At 35.9% G+C, this 23,577-nt stretch overlaps 1 protein-coding gene across 1 annotated transcript in view; it reads left to right on the top strand.

The window, feature by feature from the left end:
- Positions 1 to 22,270, top strand: part of LOC101610956 (heterogeneous nuclear ribonucleoprotein D0-like) — an 86,672-nt gene extending 64,402 nt beyond the window's left edge. The window contains 3 exon segments of the mRNA XM_045133381.1: positions 19,737 to 19,756; positions 21,351 to 21,672; positions 21,674 to 22,270. Coding sequence (XP_044989316.1) covers positions 19,737 to 19,756; positions 21,351 to 21,672; positions 21,674 to 22,054 — 723 coding nt within the window. The 3' untranslated portion in view covers positions 22,055 to 22,270.
- Positions 22,271 to 23,577: the final 1,307 nt, after the last annotated feature.

Below are 23,577 nucleotides of genomic sequence, written 5' to 3'. Positions count from 1 at the left end.
ATTTTATTATTCTGTGTTTTGCTTATTTTCTGTTTTGTTCTCTGAAGACAGTTGTTAATCTCCAGAATCATTGATGGGTAGCACTTTTCCTTATAGCAGAGTATAGCTCAACAACAAACTTGGAGATCAACACTAGAAATAACATCTATTTAAATAGATGAATAGACACATGGTTGTCACTGACCCCATTTGTACAGTAGTCAGAATCCCTCATCCCATTGTTTCATTCTTCCTTCCTCAGAACTCCTTCTTTAGCATCAGTGTGCTGTACCATGTGTGTGGTGGAGAGGGGTGTGGCTACATGTGTTTGTGAGTGTTCATGTGGGCAGGCCCATGTGTATGTACAGGAATGCATACATATATGTGTGTATGCCTGCAGATGCCAGAGATGATTGTTGCATATCTTCTTCAGTCACTTTCTACCTCTTTTGTTGATACAAGATCTCTCACTGCACCCAGAGCTCACCATTTGCCCTTGTGTAGGTAGCCAGCTAGCTAGTTTCACAAGTCAATCTGTCTCTGCCTTCCCAACAGTGAGATTATAGATGTGCATTGCTAAGCCCCACAATTACAGAAATCCCATCTTACATCCTTGTATGTGAGGAGCAAGCCTCTTGCCAAATGAGACATCTCATTAGCTCCTCAGACTGCTTTTAATTTTAGTGACCTATGCTGGAAAGTTTTACTTACAGACTATTAGTGAGTCCACATGTATGCCATCTCTAGGCATGAGCAACTAGAATTTCAAAGAAGCTAATGTCCCACTGTCACAGAAAATCTTAACAAGTGGCTGATAACTGAGGGAGAATGATGACACAGAATGATGCCGGAAACTATCTAGAGTTGTACTTGGCCTGAAATCAGCTCCTTCCTTCCTTCCTTCCTTCTTCCCTTCCGTCCTTCCTTCCTTTCATTCCCTTCCTCTTTTTTCTTTCTTTCTTTCTTTCTTTCTTTCTTTCTTTCTTTCTTTCTTTCTTTCTTTCTTTCTTTCTTTCTTTCCTTCCTTCCTTCCTTCCTTCCTTCCTTCCTTCCTTCCTTCCTTCCTTCCTTCCTTCCTTCCTTCCTTCCTTCTTTCTTTCTTTCTTTCTTTCTTTCTTTCTTTCTTTCTTTCTTTCTTTCTTTCTTTCTGTCTTCCCTCCCTCCATTCTTCCTTTCTTCCTTCCTTGCTTCCTTTCCTCCTTCTCCTGCTTCTTCTTCTTTTCTTTCTTTCCTCTCTCTCTCTCCCTCCCTCCCTCCCTCCCTCCTTCCCTCCCTCTCTTCTCCCTTCCTTCCTTCCTTCCTTCCTTCCTTCCTTCCTTCCTTCCTTCCTTCCTTCCTTCCTTCCTTTCTCTCTCTTCCTTTCTTCTCTCTCTTCCTTTCTTCTCTCTCTTCCTTTCTTCTCTCTTTTCCTTTTCAGTGTCATGTGTACAGTCCCCAGGAAAATATCTGGTGCTTTATCTGAAATCTAAGATGCAGTTGGAGAGGGTCATAAATTAGGTAATGAAATACTTTATAGAGTTTGGTTATCACCCACAGTGGGGCAATCTACACTTTCCCATTGTCCTTCATAGCACAGACTGCAGTGAGACATCCATGACACAATATGTGACTATGTTCACAATGAGGTTGGTCATCTGAGGTTTGCTGTCTTGCTTTGTTGTAAGGGAGTAGAGGCTAGGCAACCTATTTTCTTCTGGAGTTGGGGTAATTGTCAATCAACTTCTACCAAAGGAAACCATTTCTTCTCCAACACAAGAGAATCACTCTTAAATGAAAATAGGAAATCAAGAATCCAGAAGCATGCTGTCTGTGGTAGTTTGAGTAGATGTTCCCCCAATATATTCAGTGTTTTATTAGTTGATAGTTTTGCTCTGCAGCCAACTTGCTGGAGGAAGTATCACTGGGTGGATCTTAAGGTGTGGCTATGGATTTGAAATTCCAATCTAAACCATGCAGAGTGCCTAGTTCCACCTGGAGTTCCTGAAGTGTGCTGTGTGGCTTTTGGCTTCAGGCTTCTCTCTCTCTCTCTGCTTGGTCCTATGAATACAGGGCCAGTTTATTCTGTCAGTATGGAATTTCCCCTGGATCTGTAAGCTTCAATAAATATACCTTCTTCCATAACCGTGCCTGGTTTAGAAGTTCATCTCAGCGAACCTGAGGCCAGACAACTCATTTTCTTCTGGAGTTGGAGTAATTATTTATCAAGTTCTAATAAAGAAGACATTTCTTCTCTAACACAAGAGAATTACTATTAAATTAAAATAGGAAATTAAGAATCCAGAAGCTTGCTGTCTAAATTCAGAACAAATCATATTTTTCTAAGGTTTATTTGATATTGAATAGTGTGGTTGAACTGCCATAGCCCTCATGCAAGCTGCCATTGGTGGCTGAACAACTCTTGGTTGTGGGGCCACTACAAAGAGTCGAGTCAGCCCAGTTGCCCAGGAGAAAGCACCCATGGGCCTACAGCAGAGGAGCAGGATTGACCACCTGGACTCACCATGATCTTTACTTGGTTCTGTTATATTTCTGCTTCCCAGAAGAAACAAAGAGCTTGCAAGTCAGGCTTGGCCCTAAATTGTTAGAGTTTACAGATTTACATTTTGCTCAATTTTATGAAGATATTACTTAATAGGAATTTTATTTTTATCATTATAATTTTGAATGTAACAAGGGCACACTTTTAAAATAGTTGAAATCACACGAACATAATTTTCTTAAGGTTTTAATACCCAATTTCTTTTAAGGCCACATTTCTTTTAGTATTGGCTAGACTTCAATGATTATTAATATAGGGATAGCTTAATTAGCTCATCACAATATAGAACGTTGCAAGGATTTATTTTAAATTCTGTGTTAATATTCTATAGTGTGAGAGTAAATAAATTAATAAGCAGCTGGAGAAAGGCTCAGAATGGTTTAGTTAGCTCTTAATTATCATTTTTTACACATATGCATGCTGTCCAACACTTTCGCTTCTTCATTATTAGCAATAATAAGGCATGCACTTCTGTAAGTGTGGAAATCACAACTCTGGCTTCAGTGTAAATGCCATATCCTGCAAGCTGCTCAGATACTCAGAAGTACTGGATACAAATCATATAGAATTTTGCTGTTTACTTGAAGATATTTTACACCAGGAAAAGATTAAGGAAAAAATAAACACTTTCCACATGTGTGCACACATTTTTATGAGGAATAAAATAATATTCTGAGCCAAAGTACTATTTGTAGCTATTTCCAAAAAATTTTTTTTTAATTTTTTTAAAAGATTTTAGCATGCCTACCTAAGATAACAGCTGTGAGGCCTGAAATAAATAAAATTGAAATGGTTTCAAATAAAACTAATGATTTGAATATGAACTGATTCTGAAGTGAATAAATAACTGCTTTTTTTTGGCCCTTCATGGTAGAAAATTCACCTAATTGTCCTCATGTTTATTTTACATTATTCAATGACATTTTTAAGACACTGTGATAGAAAGTCAGTTAATCCTCCATCACTGTAAAAAAAAAAAATGTACTTGATAAAGTGAATGTAAAGAAAAGTTTATTCTGGATCACTTTTCATAGGTTTTAGGTCAGACATCATAGTGGGATTACAAATTCTAGAACAGTTATTGCTCTTCCTGGGTAGTGGATGAGTGAAGAGAGATGGAGAGGAAGAGAGTCAGTAAAGCAGGATAGAAAGAGAGAAGAGAAAGGAGAGAACATCCATTGAGAAGATGTATAATTAGAAAGAATGCACAAGTTCTCCTCAAAGGAGATTCTATCTCCTAATAACACACTTGTCTATGCATTCGTGAATGATGTTGTCCACTTATGAAGTTCTCACCTTAATAATACAAGTACTTTTCAATAGTACCACCAGTTGTGAACTTAAACTTTGACACATGAATCTTTGGGGAAGGGCATAGACATTCTATACCCAAACCATCAAAGGAGGCCTCTAGTTTTGAGGAGCATTCTAAGCAGGCACTCTAAAAATAACATTCACTGAGCCAGTAGATTAAGTGGATTAATGGCATTATCTTGCATTTATAAGGAAATGCATATATCAGCTATTTTTTATTCATTTCATGAGCAAAACCCCAAATATTAGAATAGTTACAGATGTTCTAAGATCACATGGCTCTTATTCAGCAAAGGTGCTTTTAAAATCTAAACCAAATACCAAAACCCCACTAAACTACAATACCTCTTAACTAAGCATGGATGAATCTCACTGAGCTTTGTACAGCCTTGAGTGTAGCCCAGTAGATGCGACTGGGTGGTGTTGACATAGGAATGGAAGATGTTATTCAAAATCCACCACCTGTATTTGACAAAAAAAGGGACTTAAGACATCATGAATATATATATGTGTGTGTATTTGTGTGTGTGTGTGTGTGTGTGTGTGTGTGTGTGTGTGTATGTGCGTGTGCATATTGATAGAATAAATCACTAAGCCATCCTTTTCTGTTGTAGAAAGTAAATGTTCACCCAGAAGCAATGTACAGTAGAAACGGAATTCAATTCTGCTTACTGTTTCAGAGAACAGAGTTCATCATTGCAGGGAATGTTCATGGCAGGGCAGGAATCTGAGTCACATAACTAAATAGTAAGCAGAGAGAACAGTACCTGGGGTCCAGCTATAACATTTCAAGGCCTTCACCAAATGCAATCACACACTTCCTCGAGCAAGTTTCCACCTTCAAAAGGTGTAAGTAAATTTCAGAACAATGTCAGACAGAAATTAAGTTTTGAACCCATTGGGGGAATTTAATACTCAAACTACCACACTAATACATTTTTCTAATGACTGATTTTTCCAAGTGGTTTAGCTCACATTAAACATACATAGGTTCCGAACTATTATCTCTGTAGTACATCAACCTTTGACCATTATCTCTGTATGATATACTTCACAAGGTCCTTGTACTTTGATTTAACTCAAAATTGATGTAATTGATCTATATTCTTCTAGGTAATTATTAACCTACTAATTTAAAATAATGAATTTCAATGAAATTATCACAAAATATATTGTGAGACCAGGAAATATTAAGATCTCATGTTATCAACTTAATAAGAAAGAAACATATGCCAAGAATGACTTTTGTAATTTATGAAAACTAATAAAAATCTTACATTAACTTTACAACTTTGAAATCAAATTGCAACTACTAAGAACCAACAGTAGAATAAAGAGGAATATGAGGCTCATGGACCTAGAAAAATAGCAGGAAGGCATTTGTGTGCAGAGTTATAGAATGTTTTGCAGCTTGGGACCAAACAAATTCTCAGCATTATCACCTTAGATTCATCAATTTCACCTTCCTTTTCTCTTCCTCTATCAATCTTGTGCGGTTTGTTTCTCTTCTGTTGCTTTCATGGATCTTTGCTTTAATAAAAAGCCAAATTTTAGAAGTTTTCTCATTTTAGGTATTCTTTTACTGCCAAAAGTATAGCACAGAGAATTAAGTTTTCAAAAACATAGCAATAAAAGGAAAGAAAAAAATATTAAAGAACATGGAAGTGCTACAGACAGATACAATGAAACTTGTGTTGTGTTTTTTGTTTTTTTTTTTTTTATATTTTAACTCTGAGTTCTTCTTTTGAGGACAACCATGCTCTTTTAAAAGTGTTTCTTTTGAATATGCATTCTTATTTGTGTAAGTTTCCATTAAGTTTTGGCTATATATTTCTAAAATGCATTTCAAAAATAGATTTCATATTTGTGTCTTTCTGTAACATGGGGATGGAACCTAGGTCCTTAGGTTTTGCAGACAAGTGGCTCAACCACTGAGCCATCTCTTCTGCCCAGAAGCAGAGTTTCAATGGAATGGAAGGGATACAATGAAGAACAATTTGTGGGAGTAGTATCAAAATATATTATATACATGTAAAAAATGTGAAAAACACAAATAATTTAAGCAATTAATATTAAATCAGGGCTGGAGAGATGGCTTAGTTGTTAAGGCATTTGCCTATGAAGCCAAAGGACCCAGGTTTGATTCCTGAGGACCCACATAAGCCAGATGCATAAGGGGGCACATGCATCTGGAGTGTTTTTGCAGTGGCTACAATCACTGGCACACCCATTGTCTCTCTGTCTGTCTCTCTTCTGTATCTTTCTCTCTCTCTCTCTGCTCATAAATAAATGAATAAAAATAAATAGTTAAAATCAATATGAGGCTACAAAGAATTGAACACTATACCAGTCTACCAATAGGCCTGCCATGGCTCAGGGAACATTGAGGAAGAAGGGATGGGATGATTGTAAGAGGCACAAAGGGGGTAGGGATACCCTGAGGCATGGTCTCCTGCTGCACCATAGGGACTGGCTAAGGTGTTTATAACACCACTGAGGAGGGTCTCCATGGTAATGGGAGTTGATAGGATAAAGTGCATATACCTGTGTATGTGCTTTAATTTATGACATATATATGGTATACATATGACCTATTATATACATATATATTATATATTTTATATTATATATTTTATATTATATATTATATTATATATTATATATATGTATGTATACACTTATATGCATGCATATATACATATGTATATAGTAAAAATTAAAACAAAATCAAGGGCTGGAGAGATGGCTTAGCGGTTAAGTGCTTGCCTGTGAAGCCTGAGGACCCCGGTTCGAGGCTCAACTCCCCAGGACCCACGTTAGCCAGATGCACAAGGGGGTGCACGCATCTGGAATTCGTTTGCAGTGGCTGGAGGCCCTGGCGCGCCCATTCTCTCTCCTCTCTATCTGCCTCTTTCTCTGTCTGTCGCTCTCAAATAAATAAATAAAAATATTAAAAAAATCAAATCAAACAATCTCCCTCATTGTCTACAATAATCCTAGCTAGAGTAAGTAATACTGGGGATCTCTCATCATAACAACTTAATAACTTATGTTTGTAAGGTGAGATCTACTATGTTATACCACACCTAGCATGTAATGTAAAGCAAACCAAAGTAAATCTTTCCATTATTCCCCTTCCTTTGGCTTAGCTTTAAAATTTCAACAAACAAATCCATCAAACCATTATAAGGACAAAGTCCCTGAAAAAGTGTTTCCTTTGCCGTTTGTCACTGCAGACCTTGCGTAGGAGAGTCCAAATTCTAATTTACCTTTGAGAAATCGAAACATTTTATTATATATTATTTTGTTTAATAAGTATTTAAAATATCAGGGATTAAAGCCGGGTGTGGTGGCACACACCTTTAATCCCAGCACTCGGGAGACTAATGGAAGAAGGATTGCTGTGAGCTCAAGGCCACCCTGAGACTCCACATTGAATTCCAGGTCAGCCTGGGCTAGAGTGAAACCCTACCTTGAAAAACAAAAATAAATAAAATAAAATAAAATAAAATATTGGGGATTAAACATATGTTCTATGAGTTATATGACATAATATGCAATTAGGTATATGAAAACATATATTCCTTGAAAAGTTCAAAAAGTGACTAGATCAGTCTTATATGCTATATGCTCTGAATTTGTAGAACTATATGGACAAATAAATGAGAATAATATTCCAATATGTTCATAGAACATTTCTTTCTAATTGCCAGGTTTCTCAGATGTTTTTATATAATTGATTTGATGTTTTCATAAGATATACTGTACCTTCATGTTTTCTGACTTTTCTATGTAAATTCTAATCATTTTCAGCAACCATTCAAATTATATGGCCATCCTATATTACTTTCCTGATATATCAGCTAATGAGAACACTCTCTCCTCAGAACTATTGGAACTGAGTATAAACTCCTCCAGGGCACTGTCCATATGTTGCAAAAGTCTACATTTCCCATAACTACTTTATCAGCATAAAGAAAATATTGGGGGGGGGCTGGACATATGGCTCTGTGTTTAAGGCATTTGCCTGAAAAACTTAGCGACCCAGCATAAAGTACACACACACAGTTCCAGCATAAAGCTGATTTCACAGTGCATTTGGAGTTCATATACAGTGGTTAGAGGCCGTGGTGAGCCTATTCTCTCCCTTCCATCTCACTTTCTCTCCCTCTCTCTCTCTCTCCCTCTCTCTTGAGTGTCTCTGCTTGTAAATAAATAAAGGTTAAAAAAACATATTAGTAAAATAATTCTGGAATTAAAAAATAGTTACCCCTGATATAATTTAACATTTGTGGGAGTCTGTGCATTCTGACATGCATGCACATACTGTATTTTTTTTTGTGGGTGGAGGAGTTCGAGATAAGGTCTCATTGTAACTCAGGCTGACCTGGAATTCACTATGTAATCTCTGCACTGTCTGGAACTCATGGGGATCCTTCTACCTCTGCCTCCTGGGTACAGGGTGCTGGGATTAAAGATGTGTGCCACCATGCCTGGCTTATTGTTTGTGTTTTTGAGGCCGGGTTTCCTTCTAGCCCAGGCAGACCTGGAACTCACTAGGTGTCTCAGGCTAGCCTTGAACTCATGTCCCTTCTTCTACATCAGCTTCCTGAGTCCTGGAATAAAAGGCATGTACCAACACATTCAACTTTACAACTATATATATATATATATATATATATATTTTTTTTTTTTTTTTTAAGGAGAAGCCATTCTGTCCTATTTTATTTCATTCCGTTGTCAAATGCCATCACAGACTCACCTTACATGGTACTGGGAACCCTGTATACTGTGCAGTATCTCCATAGAAATCTCTCAGTACACAGCCAGATTTCAATATTTTAGCCACAGCCATAACACATCCCCTTGCTACTTATACTGTAAATGCTATATCATTCTAGCGCATATCCAAACACATAAGACTTAAAGCTGGAAAAATAGATATTTTTAAGTTAAGTGATAAAGCACATGGAATCTCAGATGCTTGGTGTTGAATACTTTCCTTAGTATATATGTTAAGTATTCCAAGGCCATTACTCAGAGATTTTTTACTAAAACTAAAATATGAAAACAATTCAAAATATATTATTCATGTGTCATTACTAATATGATTTACTCTACTAATTGAATCTTATCCTTTTATTTTGTTATTTAAGGAATAAGATCATATAGATTAAAGTAAATTTTAATTTTTATACTAAACTATATAAAAGCCAAATATATTCAAGTAAAAGAGAGTCAATTATTTCTGTAAAGGTATGTTAGTCAAATATTTTAGCTTGAGGACTCATAGAGTGTCTATCAGAACTATTTATTTCTGCCTTTATATGGTAAGAGAAGTGATAGACAATATGTAAATGATTATGTTGCATCTGTGTCTCAATAAAGCTTTACTTATTTAAAAAGCTGTATTTTTTTAATTCATTGTGATGTGGTATCTTTTGCCAACCTGTACCTACTTCCAGATTATTCATATTGTTGTCCTAATAAAAATTTCATCATTTATGCCAATATCAATTAGATTATGTAGATCAGGGTTGATTTGGTTGAATCTTTATTAATCCCATATTGTGAATCAATCAAGGTAAACTATCATCTACTTTGAATAATGTTTAAGGAACATTAAAAATTTGGGAATAAATTTCAGTGAACAAGAAGTTAGACTAAGTCAGTGCAAAGTACCTATTGTTGGATAAAAATTTTTGGTACATGTGCATTTGTGGGTATAAAAGGACATATTTCAGCATCCTACTACCATTTTCCTACAGAAATTTTGGTAAAACATATAAGTGGCTTTCTTGAGAGCACAGGTGTTTGCAGGGTATTTGATTTCCTCATTCTTAGATTTTATAGAAGAAAGCACAGTACTAGTTATTGAATAGCCTAAGTTATCAGTCTGTTTTGTTGTTGTTTTCTCAAGATAGGGTTTCACTCTAGTCCAGACTTAACTGGGATTTGCTATGTAGTCTCAGGGTGGCCTTGAGCTCATGGGTATTTTCCTACCTTGTTCTCTGTACTTCTGGAATTAAAGGCATGCACCACCATTCCCCTCCTCAGTCTTAAACTTGATGAAAATACATAATTTCTCGAAAATTATCTAAAGTATACTTTAAAAGGAAGTTAATTCTGTCTTAATTTGATGGCATATTTTCTTTCCATAATTCTTTTAAAAGCCACTGTACCCCTCTTTGCCTGAGCCAAACTCTGGTTCAGTTCAGAGTTTGGACACATACAAATATTGCTCCCTGTCAGAAATTAAGGATTCATTCAACACTAATATATTTAAATTCCCTTTTTGATTAATACATTCTTTTAAATCCACAATGATAGACTTTGATGAAAAAAAATAGCAAAATGTTCCCCTTTCAGTGCTCAAGATTTTATGTTAACCAACTTAACTATTTAAGACTTCCATTCCATCTTTTCCTGCAATGCATACATGCCTGAGTTAGCAGAGAATTTTAGTGAATGTAATCATTTTACAATAGAAAGTTTTCCATCATGTCATGTACTCAAAACCTAGATTTTGGCTTTTCTAAATGTATACAAATGCATACTTAATATTATACTATAATGCGCTATGGTAAAACAAATACCTCATATATAACTTTAGGATTGCTTGGTTTTAAAAATCATCAAAACTGCCATTAAGGCCTGGAGTGACGGCTTAGTAGTTAAGGCACTTGCCTGTAAATCCTAAAGGACCTAGGTTCAATACCTCAGGACCCACATAAGCCAGATGCAGAAAATGGCACAAGAAACTGAAGTTCCTTTGTAGTGGCTAGAGTCTCAGGCACAACCGTTTTCTCTCAGCCTCTCTCTCTCTCTCTCTCTCTCTCTCTCTCTCTCTCTTTAAATTTTTGTTTATCTTGTTTTTATTTGATAGCGACAGACAGACACAAAGAGAAAGAGGCAGATAGGGAGAGAGAATGTGTGCACCAGGGCCTCCAGCCACTGCACACGAACTCCAGATGCATGGCCACCTTTGTGCATCTGGCTTACCTGGAACCTGGGGAATGGCACCTCAAACTGGTGTCCTTAGGCTTCACAGGCAAGCACCTAGCCACTAAGCCATCTCTCCAGCCCTCTGTTAAATAAATAAATAAAATGTTTTTAATAACTCATTAAAACTCAGCTTTTATTATTATCTTAGTTGATGTTTAATTTGATTGTAGCTTTATTTAAACATCACAAATGGTAGAAACAAAGCTACTCACAGTCAACCAATATTAACATAAAGGTAGTCACATTTCACTTTAAATAGATTTTGCTGTGTGGAACACATGTTCATTTCTAAACTTATCAATATGGTCATTAGCTTGATGTTCACATCACCTTATCAAGTTAGAGATCTAGTCCTAGATGATGATTTTTATACAAGTGTGTCTCAGAAATGTTTTGGTTAAAAATATCTACTTGTAATTGGTAATATAGCTAAGTTGGTGCAGTTTATGCCTAACATGCATGTTTCTCTGGAAAAAATCCTCAATACTACATAAACTAGGAACTGCCGGGCTTCCTATAATCCACCCCTTGGGAGATAGAGGCTGGAAGACTAAAAGTTCAAGGTAATTCTTGGTTACCTAGTGAATTAAAGGCCTGGGTGACGTGAGACTCAGACTTAAAAAAAACAAAACAAAACATTTTTATTAATTAAAAATACAGAACCACAGAAAGGGAGGGAATATTCAGATACACTGCACTCCCCCAAATAATTTAATTCTGCTCTAACAATTCATAACCCACAACCTCATGGTGAATACCAAGAATCCCTCTGTGGAAGGCCCTCAGTAGAATGAGGGCAAAGAGGAGGAAAGTGATTGTACCAACACATGATGTGCCCATGCAAGTTCTACTTAATAATAAAAAAAAAAAAAAAAAGCAAGGGCTGGAGAGATGGCTTAGTGGTTAAGCGCTTGCCTGTGAAACCTAAGGACCCCAGTTTGAGGCTTGAGTCCAGGACCCACTTAGCCAGATGCACAAGGGGGAGCATGCATCTGGAGTTCATTTGCAGTAGCTGGAAGCCCTGGCGTGCCCATTCTCTCCCTCCCTCTCTCTCTCTCTCTCTCTCTCTCCCTGAGTCTCTTTGTCTCTCTCTGTCACACTCAAATACATAAGTAAAAGTGAACAAAAAAATTCTAAAAAAAAAGCAAAATATGCTGAGTGACTAAGTCCATGAATACCAGTATATATTTCAACATTCTTCTCATATTGCTGAGATCAGTAATAAGTCATTTCTGCAGGTTATAAACCGGATGTAACAGCAATGATGGTGGTAGTATATAAATCTCACATGCTGGTCATTCCTTTGCATTTGAGCAGGTGCAACTTGTGTTTAGCATTCATTCAAACATCTGCTTAGTCAATTTAATTTTATTTGAATAAATATTTATAATATGCCTATGAACCAACTTAACTACTTAATGGCATACCAATTTTCTTCTTCCTTATTATTTCTTAGTGATACTTGAAAATTACAAGTATGTTAAGACCCAATATCTCAAATCATAGATATTTCAAATACTATGAATTAATTTTAATGGCATATTGATATATCATTAGTAAGTTGTTGTATTGCTGAAAATGGAATGTATTATAGATTTTATTACCTAGTTTTATTATTACTTTATATTACTTATCAAAATTATTTAACACTGACTTTCATTGAGTATGTGACTTTAGAGTGTACATGATAGAATTAAATAACATTGGCTATCTTGCTTTGGAGAAGAGGATTAGTGGTTACAAGAATCGGCAGTAGGAATAATAATGTGACTGGAAGTACTAAGTGTTCTGTCTGTATCTATGAACTTTGACATCAGCTGATTCCTATGCAGTAATTCTTACCACATAAATGCAATCCAGATTAAATAACACAAAATATTATTGAAATTTACTAATGTTAACAATATCTGTTCATACAGAAGTTGACACAGTTTAGTCCACACTTACATTAATTCAACCAGTTAACCCATAGCAAAGCTTTTACATAACATTTCACTAACTCCAATGCCAACATTCAATAGCAACATATTTTCCTAATATCTCATGTAACTACAATGACTTGAGTTCTTACTATTTCAATTAGATAGTTTTATGTAGATAAGGTGATTTTAATCATCCAATATGTAGTGTTAATTGTTAAGCTTTATATACTCCATTTAAGTAATAAGTATTCCTTCCTTGTTTGCTAAATTTCAAAGAACATAAACTTTGATAGATGGATGTGTGGATGGATGAATGGATGGGCAGATGACATAATGATTGGTTGATAGACTGATTTCTCAGTCCCTTGATGTATATAATTTTCCATCTCCAAAAGGGAAAAGTAAATAGGTTTCCCTGGAAGTATGTTTCCTTAGCAACAACAACCTCAGGAAAGTTACAGCACACATCCCTTTTAATATTTTATCGTTCTTTGGAGTTGTTCATCCTCTGTGCTCCAAAGAGGGCACTCACTGTTTGGCACATCACTACTCATGTACCTCCTCCTTGCAAGCCTCCAGCAGTTCCCTTGCACATCCAGAATTAAAATTAAGTGGCTTTTGCTCATCAACTGACTCCCTCAGCCACTTTCAATTTTAAGGACAAATTACATAAATCTTACATGATCTAAAATTTGTTCAGTTTTTTATATTTCCTATAAGTTTGGCATGCATGTAGTCATATAGTACACCAAAACTACAGATAGACTATTCATGTCTTCTGAAAATGTACACCGCTTCCTCTTCTCAGTCTTAGCCCACTGAAACCACTGATTTGCTGATTCTTTGTTACAGCCAAAGATGTTCATGAAGATGAAATCTTGTGAATCCCTATTTTATTCACTGCAGTGCATGTTAGATTTAGCCTTCATGCTGCTTTGTCAGCTATTTAACTAGATGGAGCATTTGAAGTCACATTGACAAGTATTATTCCCTTGTGAGGGTGATCTACAGTTTCTCCATTAAAAGCATTGGGAAGGGATAAAACTTCTTGGAACAGATACTGGATGGACTTTTACCATTGGTGAGGCAGGGTGGACAGCATCTGCCTACAAAATTTCCAAACTGTGGGCTGGAGAGATGGCTTAGTGGTTAAGCGCTTGCCTATGAAGCCTAAGGACCCCAGTTCAAGGCTCCATTCCCCAGGACCCACGTTAGCCAGATGCACAAGGAGGTGTATGCGTCTGGAGTTTGCAGTGGATGGAGACCCAGGTACAACCATTCTTTCTCTCTCTCTCTCTACCTCTTTCTCTCTTTGTCTGTCACTCTCAAATAAATAAAAGTAAACAAAAAAATTTAAAAATTCTGTACTGATAGAAAGGTTCCTAAAATTTTGAGGCAAGTTTTATATTAATAAAGACAATTCTATTAACTTAAAATCTTTAAAATATAATGTTATACAACAAATGAACTATTACCTAGCCACAGGTTGTCCCCAAGGTCCTCAAAATATAAGTAACTGTATTTCATTCATCAGAACTCTTGAATCTGAAGATCTGAAGGGTTACAAGTAGATGATCCATTTCCACATCTAGTTTCACTTATTCAGTGTATGAATTAGAGTCACTAATGGATGACTTTCCACTGTGTATGTTCATATGCATTCTCACTTTAACACTGACCCTATACCTGTGTGACTTAGGGTGCTACAGAGATTTTGATTTGCCACCTGGGACCTGTTGGTGCTTTGTTCTTCCTCTGTGTGTTTGTCAAATACCTCTATCCTGTGGGAATGCATATCCATTACATCTAAAAATCAGAAGGTACAGAATATAGAACATAAAATCCTGGCTGCCCAGTAGGGAATGGTATGTATGTAATAGATGTTATTTTTATTCTCTGTTCTGATTTCAAGTTTTATCTTTTCAATACTAGACATGTACACAAAGTTGTACGATTTGGTGGATTCCCCATGGCAAGATTCCTTACTAAGATATTCTTTGTGCAGGACTCATGTTATTCTTTACACCCGTTCACAACACATCCTCAATGACTCTCTAGACCAGGCGCTTGGCTGCCAGATGAGAGCATAAAGGTGACCTGGAATTTGCTGACTCTGAAGAGTTTGGGATTCCAAAGCAGAGTTGCCTCTGCTCTAATAACGAAGAACTCCAAATTGGCAGGCTTCTAAGTGCATTGGGGCAAAACACTTAGTGTATTTAGCAGAGAAACCCTGACTCAAGGGATGGGATTAATGAAGCTTTATTACAGGTTGAACCATGGAAAATGGCCCATTGAGGACAAAACTGCTCAATCTCAGAATGAGCAAAAAGGGAAGGAGATGGAGAAAGCAGTCTATGGTTGATGTGTATCAGGTGTGGTCTGGGAGGTGATAAGATATGTAGTATATTGTAAAACCTAGACTTTAAGTTCCTTTTTTTTTTTTTTTTTTTTGAGGTAGGGTTTCGCTCTAGCCCAGGCTGACCTTGAATTCACTATGTAGTCTCAGGTTGGCTTCGACCTCATAGTGATCCTCCAACCTCTGCCTCCAGAATGTTGGAATTAAAGGCATGTGCCTCCACGCTTGGCTCCAAGTTGTTTTATGTGGTTTTTTAGGATAATAAATTGCAAACTAATTATTTTACAAAGAAATGGGATATATTTCCAGGAAAATATGCACTCATACAGACATAAACCCACAAATATATATCCCTTTAAAATGTACATATTTTATGTATGTAAATATGAAACATTATTAGTTTAAATAAGACACTAGTACAAGAACTGGAGGTGTTCTGCATATAGAAACCTTGAATAACAAATCATAATATAAATATGAAACTGTGTCAATAATGGTCATCAACATAACACTCAGAACTTTGAAGTAATACAGATGGCTTAAAAATATCCATGACCTCATAGTTCCTGACACTACCTCACAAGACCATTATAAGAGGATAAAAAGATCATGACATCAAAATAAAAGAGAGACTGATTGAGATGGGGAGGGGATATGATGGAGAGTGGAATTTCAAAGGGGAAAGTGGGGGGTATGGGAGGGTATTACCATGGAAAATCTTTTATAATCATGGAAATTGTTAATAAAAGTTGAGAAAAAAATGAAAAACAAGACAAAACAAACAACAACAAGAACAAAATTTTTAAAAGGTGAAAAAAATATCAGTCACGTCCTATAATAATAAAATCACCTAAATTTACTAGAAACAATAATTTTAATATTATTCCAGTACCATGCTAGACTGATGGAAAAAGCTTTTTTTTTTTTTTTTTTTTTTTTTTTTTTTGGAAATCAGGGCAAAACACAGTCTTTTATTTCAAATCAAATCAAATGATTTTAGTAGCATATGTTAATTTTTCAAAGCAATATCAAATTCATTATGACTTTTTGAGAAATGTGTTTCAATGCATAGCTCAGGATAGCCTGGAGATAATTATAGAGCCCTAGATGTTCTCAAATTCATGGTGATTCTCCTGCCTCCAACAACCTGAGTGTTAGGATTGTAGGCATGTATCCCATACTCAGTTTTACTTAACAATTCATAAATACATATCACATACCTGCAATAATGTCTTGAACAACAAGTCTTATAATTATTCATTTATCAACTTCTCATTAACATATTCTGGGGCAAAATCCCATCTGAATTAATATATTCTGCAATGGCTCTTGGCAGGCTAGTAAGGCTGAGAACCCAGTAGCTTTTCAGTCAATTAGGTTGAATGCTTCTTCCATTCCAATCTGGCACTGAAGACCTGGAAGTTTCCTGGAGAGCTTTTAGTCTTCAGTCCATGTTGGAAGGATGAAGAAGATGCATTTTGATGTCAGTAACAGGGCAGAGGCTCCAGTAAGCAGCAAGGGCAGGCAGACAAAAAGAAAGAAAGAAAGAAAGAAAGAAAGAAAGAAAGAAAGAAAGAAAGAAAGAAAGAAAGGAAGGAAGGAAGGAAGGAAGGAAGGAAGGAAGGAAGGAAGGAAGGAAGGAAGGAAGGAAGGAAGGAAGGAAGGAAGGAAGGAAGGAAGGAAAAAAAGAAAGAAAGGAAGAAAGGAGGGAGGGAGGGAGGAAGGAAGGAAGGAAGGAAGGAAGGAAGGAAGGAAGGAAGGAAGGAAGGAAGGAAGGAAGGAAGGAAAGACAGAATAAACAACCACTGATCTTTCCTGGCACCTCTTTATATATAGGTTGCACACTCTTTGAGAGGGTGGTGCACATTCATTTAATCCTTCCTGGAGATGCCCTTATAGACCCACCCACAAGAAACACTAACTCAAGTATTTAACTTGATTTCTGACCCAATGAAATTGACAATAGATAATAACCTTCACATTCCTACACTTAACACACAATTTAGAGGGAAACACCTTCCTGGTAACAACTCCACAGGTAAATGTTATGAAAGATATTTCTCTAAATTTCATTTTATTGCAATATGAATTCCATTCAGAGCTAATAAAATAAAAGTCACCAAGACCTTCTCATAATCCATCATAAATTGCTAAATATCTATTTGTAATGGCCCATTTGCAGTTCTTTTTGTCTGGGAATTTTACACCCAAAGAATGACCATAATAGCTTTTAAATAATACTTTGTGGCTTGTGAACTTTTAATATTTATGTATTTTTAACAATGCAAATAATGACTTTTTATAGAATATGGATATTAATGGAATGTTTTCTGTATTTTTACTAATTAAATTATACAAAAATGATCATTTTTATCATCTATCTTCCAATACAACTACTAAAATGAAAGACATAAAAAGGAAATACAATCTGAAAGTCAATACTTTTTGAGGGATAATTTTAGTCCAGAATAGATTAAATGATTATCATGTGATTTTGAGTTCAGATAAATAACTAGGTTTTAAAAACAACTTAATTTAAATGGATAAATCTTATAAAGAATTACCTTGAAACAGGTCCCTATGACTCATGCCTGTAATTCCAGCACTTTGAAGGCTGAAGCAGGAGGATTTCCATGAGTGTCAGGCCAGCCTGAGAGAGTGTGAGATCATTTATCAAGCAATAAAAAAGAAAATAAATATCTTGAATGGATGCTATTTTCATATTCTTAAGGGTTTCTTGTCAAATACATTGTGATAATTAAATTTTAAAAAAGATAAAACAATATATCACGAATTAGACATTTTGGATGGTATGTTAAGTTGAACAAACTGATCATTGTCCAAGCAGGGTGTGGGGAAAACATGAGGAACATGCAAAGAAAATGAGTAAAAAAAAGAGGCAGCATAAACACTTATTCCCTTTGTTGGCAGAGCTTTGTTCTCACGCCACCTTTATTCTGTTCTGCTAATCTCAGTACCTACAAATATGGCTACATTTGCCAAGAAGATGTGTTCAGACCTAAATCAGAATCACATTAAGCTGGCATCATCCTGGAAGACTGACTTTGATTTAATATTAATAATGTTCTTTAAGAAATTTTGGAGACATGGGCCTCATAACAAAGAGAGGAGAACAGGTGAAGATTAAAAAAAAAAAAAGTAAACATGCTGTGCATCAGTAAGGACAAACAGCTTGGAGATGCAACTGCAAAGAATGTCCATGGCTGCCAAGTAACCCAATATAGCTAAGAAAAAAAAAAAAAAATATATATATATATATATATATATATATATATATATATATATATATATATATACATATATGTCAACTTCTTTCAGGATGTCCAAGGTACCCTGAGCCCTGATCATCAGACCTTCAGTCTGCAAACTGACAGAAGAAATTTCTGGTATTTTAAGCCACTCATTCTGCTATCACCATCCAAGGAAGCTAATGCACCATGTTCAGAGCACAATGTGTTAGAATTGTCAGTGGATAAAGCATGCACGTGATGGGAAGGAATTATATAATCAAAAACAAATGGAAATTGTCTCTGTAGGCTACACAAGAAAGTTGTTATCATATATTAATTCAGAAGTTATATATCGCTATTGGTTTACTAAACGAACCATGGCTTGCACAGAAAACAGTTCTGGGAGCTGGAGAGTCAATTGAGTGCGTAAAGAGACTTGCTTTCAAAGTCTCATGGCCCAGATTTGATTTGCCAGTTCACATGTCAAGCCAGCTGCACAAAGTGGTACATGATTCTCAACTTTGTTTACAGTTGCAAGAAGTCCAAGAACTCCAGTTCTGTCTCTCTTTCTCTCCTCACAAAAAAATAATAACTAGCATATTTGAAAATTTTATAAAAACGTGTTAATTCTGCAAGGTGAAAAGCTGCAGCTATATGCTCAGAGAGTGTTATTTTTTTTCTATTATCCAGTTGATGGATCATGATTATTTATACTAGTAACTTTAGACATGAAATGCCCTTTATAGAAGGATTTGAGCTCACGTCTAAATCTAGAATGTCTCTGATGCCTTTTTATCCATGAACAGTAAATCAATTCACTGACCTATCTGGAGTTTCCTTTTCTTTCTGTATGGCCATTAAGACCTTCATTTAGAGAAAGACAAAGTAACAGATATCTTTATAGCACCATACACTGTGAATTTGATGAGTGGGCTCCTAAGAAGGAGACATTTTAAAGGTACATCAAGGAGTCCTATAGAAAACAATTAAGCTGACATGTGCAGCCTAAGGTCCTAGGATCAATTCTCCAGGTACCATGTAAGCCAGATACACATGGTGGCGCATGTATCTGGAGTTCATTTGCAGTGGATAGAAGCCCTGGTATGTCCTTTCTCTCTCTCTCTCTCTCTCTCTCTCTCATTCTCTCTCTCCCTCTTACATAAATAAATAAATAAATAAATCAAACATTGGCTCCATTATTACTAAGTGGAAAGTAATAATAGCATATTAAGTTATACTTAATACCTGGACAAGATCCATAATAATTGCACATATTTGTTATTTGGACAAAGAAAATATTTTAATAATATGTGAACTGGGTAAAAAGTTAGTGTTTTTAAACAGTTTGACAAAATACCATTATCTTGTAGGAAATTGGAGGAACACATGGGTATGGATCAATATATGTTTAAAATATTTGTGTAACTATGTAAATATTTTTGTCATATGGCATATAATATTGGGAACCATTGCTGCTATTAAATGTTGGTTGGACTCAAGTTTGCATTCTTAAAGATCTGTCCGTTTTGGCAGTGATAAGATAATTTAAGGCATGATAATTTCATAACCTATGTCCCTCATAAAAGCCATTATAAAAAGTATTAAATTATATGTGAACTGTCAGTCTTTACCATTTTACTGTTTTTATTGATTCCTGGGAAATCCTCAAAAGTTAGTGGAAATAATTTCTCCTTAATAGTCAAATAACAGTTGAATTACCATAAGGTTTTTTGAGCATAGTGGTTTGGGTCATCTCAAAGATACTTGCCAACAGGAAAACATAAACCATAGTTCTGTAGTACAAAAAACAAAGAAGGCATCCAGTACACATGTTGTATTTATACATATATCTTTTTTAGTTTATGTTTTTGTATTGTGTCATTGGGGTTATTCATACTATCAATGAAGTTTTCAATTTGTTCTCACAATGAGTGTGCCTATATCAAGCAAATATTTCCCTTCACTGTAATTTCCAAATATCATTATGTATTAATTGTGTCTTTGAGATTTATAATTAAGTCACCAATAATAAATGGATATAATTTAAAAGAAAGTTTATACACACACATACACAAACACACACACACACACACACACACACACACACACATATATGTATATGAAGTCAACTTTGATGCATGATTTTCCAAAAAACAGAAGCATTATTAATTGAGTAACTCAAAGATGTACAAACGACATCCACTACACTCTTTTGACAGTATTTGAGTTAATAGAGGTCCTGGCCAAAGCCAGCAGAAGACTGTCAATTTTATCAGTATTCAGACTGAGAAGTTCTTGGAGCACAGCAATGTTTGCTTTGGTTTTGCTGAAATGATTACTATGACTATGTCAGATCCCTGACTCTGAACAAAATACTGTGGCATTTCAAGTGAGAAACACATGCTAGTTACAAGGAAACAAAACTCCTTTTGTATGCCCAAGCATTTTCAACAAGAAAATTATGAGCACTAATTATAGTTCTTACAGATAATTTTCTTTTATTTATTTATTTATTTATGTATTTATTTATTTTTTATAGAAAGAAAGAGTTTAATTCAGACTTACAGATTCCAGGGAAACAATATCAATGACAGAGGAGCAGGCTCATATCCATAGATCCAAACAGAAAGAGACATCAACAAACAGCCAGCAAACATCATTACCAGCAATCACCTACAGCTAAAGCTCCAAACTGCTCTTAAACACACCCACTAGGGCTGGAATCAGATCCAACCGCAGTGACACATTGGATCTGCCTGTTAGAGGATCAAGTTGCAAACTTAATTTTAATAAGACACATGAATCATTGGGGGCCATATATTGAAAGTATCACATTCAAACCACCACAATGAACTTTCCTCTCTTCTCCCTCTCTTATTCTTAAATTTCTAGATTCTTGAACTGAAGAGTTACTAGATTCCCAAGCTCTCCAGTCTATAAGTAGCCAATATAAAACTATTCAAGACTTCCAGTTCCCTTTAAAGGCCCCTCGCTGCGCGACCGGGGCGCGTGCTGCTACGAAGCCATTCAAACTCCTCCCCAGGACACACTGAAGCAGTGGTTATAGGAGGCCTTAGCTGGGACACTACAAAGAAAGATCTGAAGGACTACTTCTCCAAATTTGGTGAAGTTGTAGACTGCATTCTGAAGTTAGATCCTATCACAGGGCGATCGAGGGGCTTTGGCTTTGTGTTATTTAAAGAGTCGGAGAGTGTAGATAAGGTCATGGATCAGAAAGAACATAAATTGAATGGGAAAGTGATTGATCCTAAAAGGGCCAAAGCCATGAAAACAAAAGAGCCTGTTTAAAAAAAAAAAAAATGTTGGTGGCCATTCTCCAGATACACCTGAAGAGAAAATAAGGGAGTACTTTGGTGGTTTTGGTGAGGTGGAATCCATAGAGCTCCCTATGGACAACAAGACCAATAAAAGGCCTGGGGTCTGCTTTATTACCTTTAAGGAAGAAGAACCAGTGAAGAAGAAAATGGAAAAGAAATACCACAATGTTGGTCTTAGTAAATGTGAAATAAAAGTAGCCATGTCGAAGGAACAGTATCAGCAACAACAACAGTGGGGATCTACAGGAGGGTTTGCTGGAAGAGCTCGTGGAAGAGGTGGTGACCAGCAGAGTGGTTATGGGAAAGTATCCAGGCGAGGTGGTCATCAAAATAGCTACAAACCATACTAAATTATTCCATTTGCAACTTATCCCCCAGCAGGTGGTGAAGCAGTATTTTCCAATTTGAAGATTCATTTGAAGGTGGCTCCTGCCACCTACTTAATAGCAGTTCAAACTAAATTTTTTGTATCAAGTTCCTGAATGGAAGTATGACGTTGGGTCCCTCTGAAGTTTAATTCTAAGTTCTCATTAAAAGAAATTTACTTTTCATTGTTTTATTTCTTAGTTGCTATGCTTCAGAATCAACTTGTGTTTCATGCCCTCCTCTTCCCCCCAGTATTGTAGAGCAAGTCTTGTGTTCAAAGCCCAGTGTGACAGTGTCATGATGTAGTAGTGTCTTACTGTTTTTTTTTTAATAAATCCTTTTGTATAAAAAAGCCCTATTCAATAACCGATCATTATTATTTTTTTAATTTTTCTTTTTATTAATATTTTTTAAATTTTAATTTATTTATTTGACAGAGAAAGAAGGAGAGAGAGAGCGAGAGAAAGAGAGAGAGAGAATGAGAGAGAATGGGTGCCCCAGGGCCTCCAGCCACTGCAAATGAACACAGACAAGTGTACCCCCTTGTGCATCTGGCTAACTTGGGTCCTGGGGAATCAAACTTGGGTCCTTTGGCTTTGCAGGCAAACACCTTAACTGTTAAGTCATCCCTTTAGCCCAGACAATTTTCTTTTTAAGGTGACCTAATAATTCTGATGAAGTTTCAGAGTATTCTAAGAAAAATTAGCATAAAGTTCAATGGAAAATATAAAATCCTGAACATGCTGTAATGTACATATTCCATATAGATAAATACATACATAGATGGATACATAGATAAGGATAGATTAATTCCAGATCCACATAATCATTTTAACATAACAATATTAAAGAAAACCATTAGTTAAAGATGTAGGGAATTTTACTTCAGAATCCAAATATTGTTAGAATGGACTGCAGTAAAATATATTTTGCCTTGGGCCTTTTTTTGGAACATTAAAATGAAGAAAATCATTTTCTACTTGCTAGGTCAAGTTGCTGGCTCTTAATCAGTATAATCAATTATCCAGGAAGAGGAAAAGAAGAAACAAAGAGTAAAGAGAAGGCACCATTGATTCATAGCGCTGCTCAGGGAAACTCTCTTGGGGGTGGTGGTGTTTTCTTTTACACAGGTGCAATATAATGTAGTATGCTACCTTGAAGAAAATTTAACAGAAAAATACTACAGAGAAACTTGATGTTTTGTTATGATAATTAAAATGTACTTTAAAAAATCTCTTTTAGTGCTGAGGAGATGGCTTACTGGTTAAAGCACTTGCCTGTGAAGCCTAAGAACCTTGGTTCGAGGCTCAATTCCCCAGGACTCACATTAGCCAGATGCAGATGCACAAGGGGGCGCATGTATCTGGAATTCATTTGTAGTGGTTGGAGGCCCTGGAGGGCCCACCCATCCTCTCTATCTCTCTCCCTCTTTCTCCCTGTCTGTTGCTCTCAAATAAATAAATATAAATAAATAAAAATATATTTTAGTCATTATTATTAACAACAT

The sequence above is a fragment of the Jaculus jaculus genome, chromosome 14, assembly GCF_020740685.1.
Source record: "Jaculus jaculus isolate mJacJac1 chromosome 14, mJacJac1.mat.Y.cur, whole genome shotgun sequence".
Lineage (NCBI taxonomy): Eukaryota > Metazoa > Chordata > Mammalia > Rodentia > Dipodidae > Jaculus > Jaculus jaculus.
The sequence above is the reverse complement of the archived record's forward strand: the minus strand, read 5'-3'. Positions and strand labels throughout refer to the sequence as shown.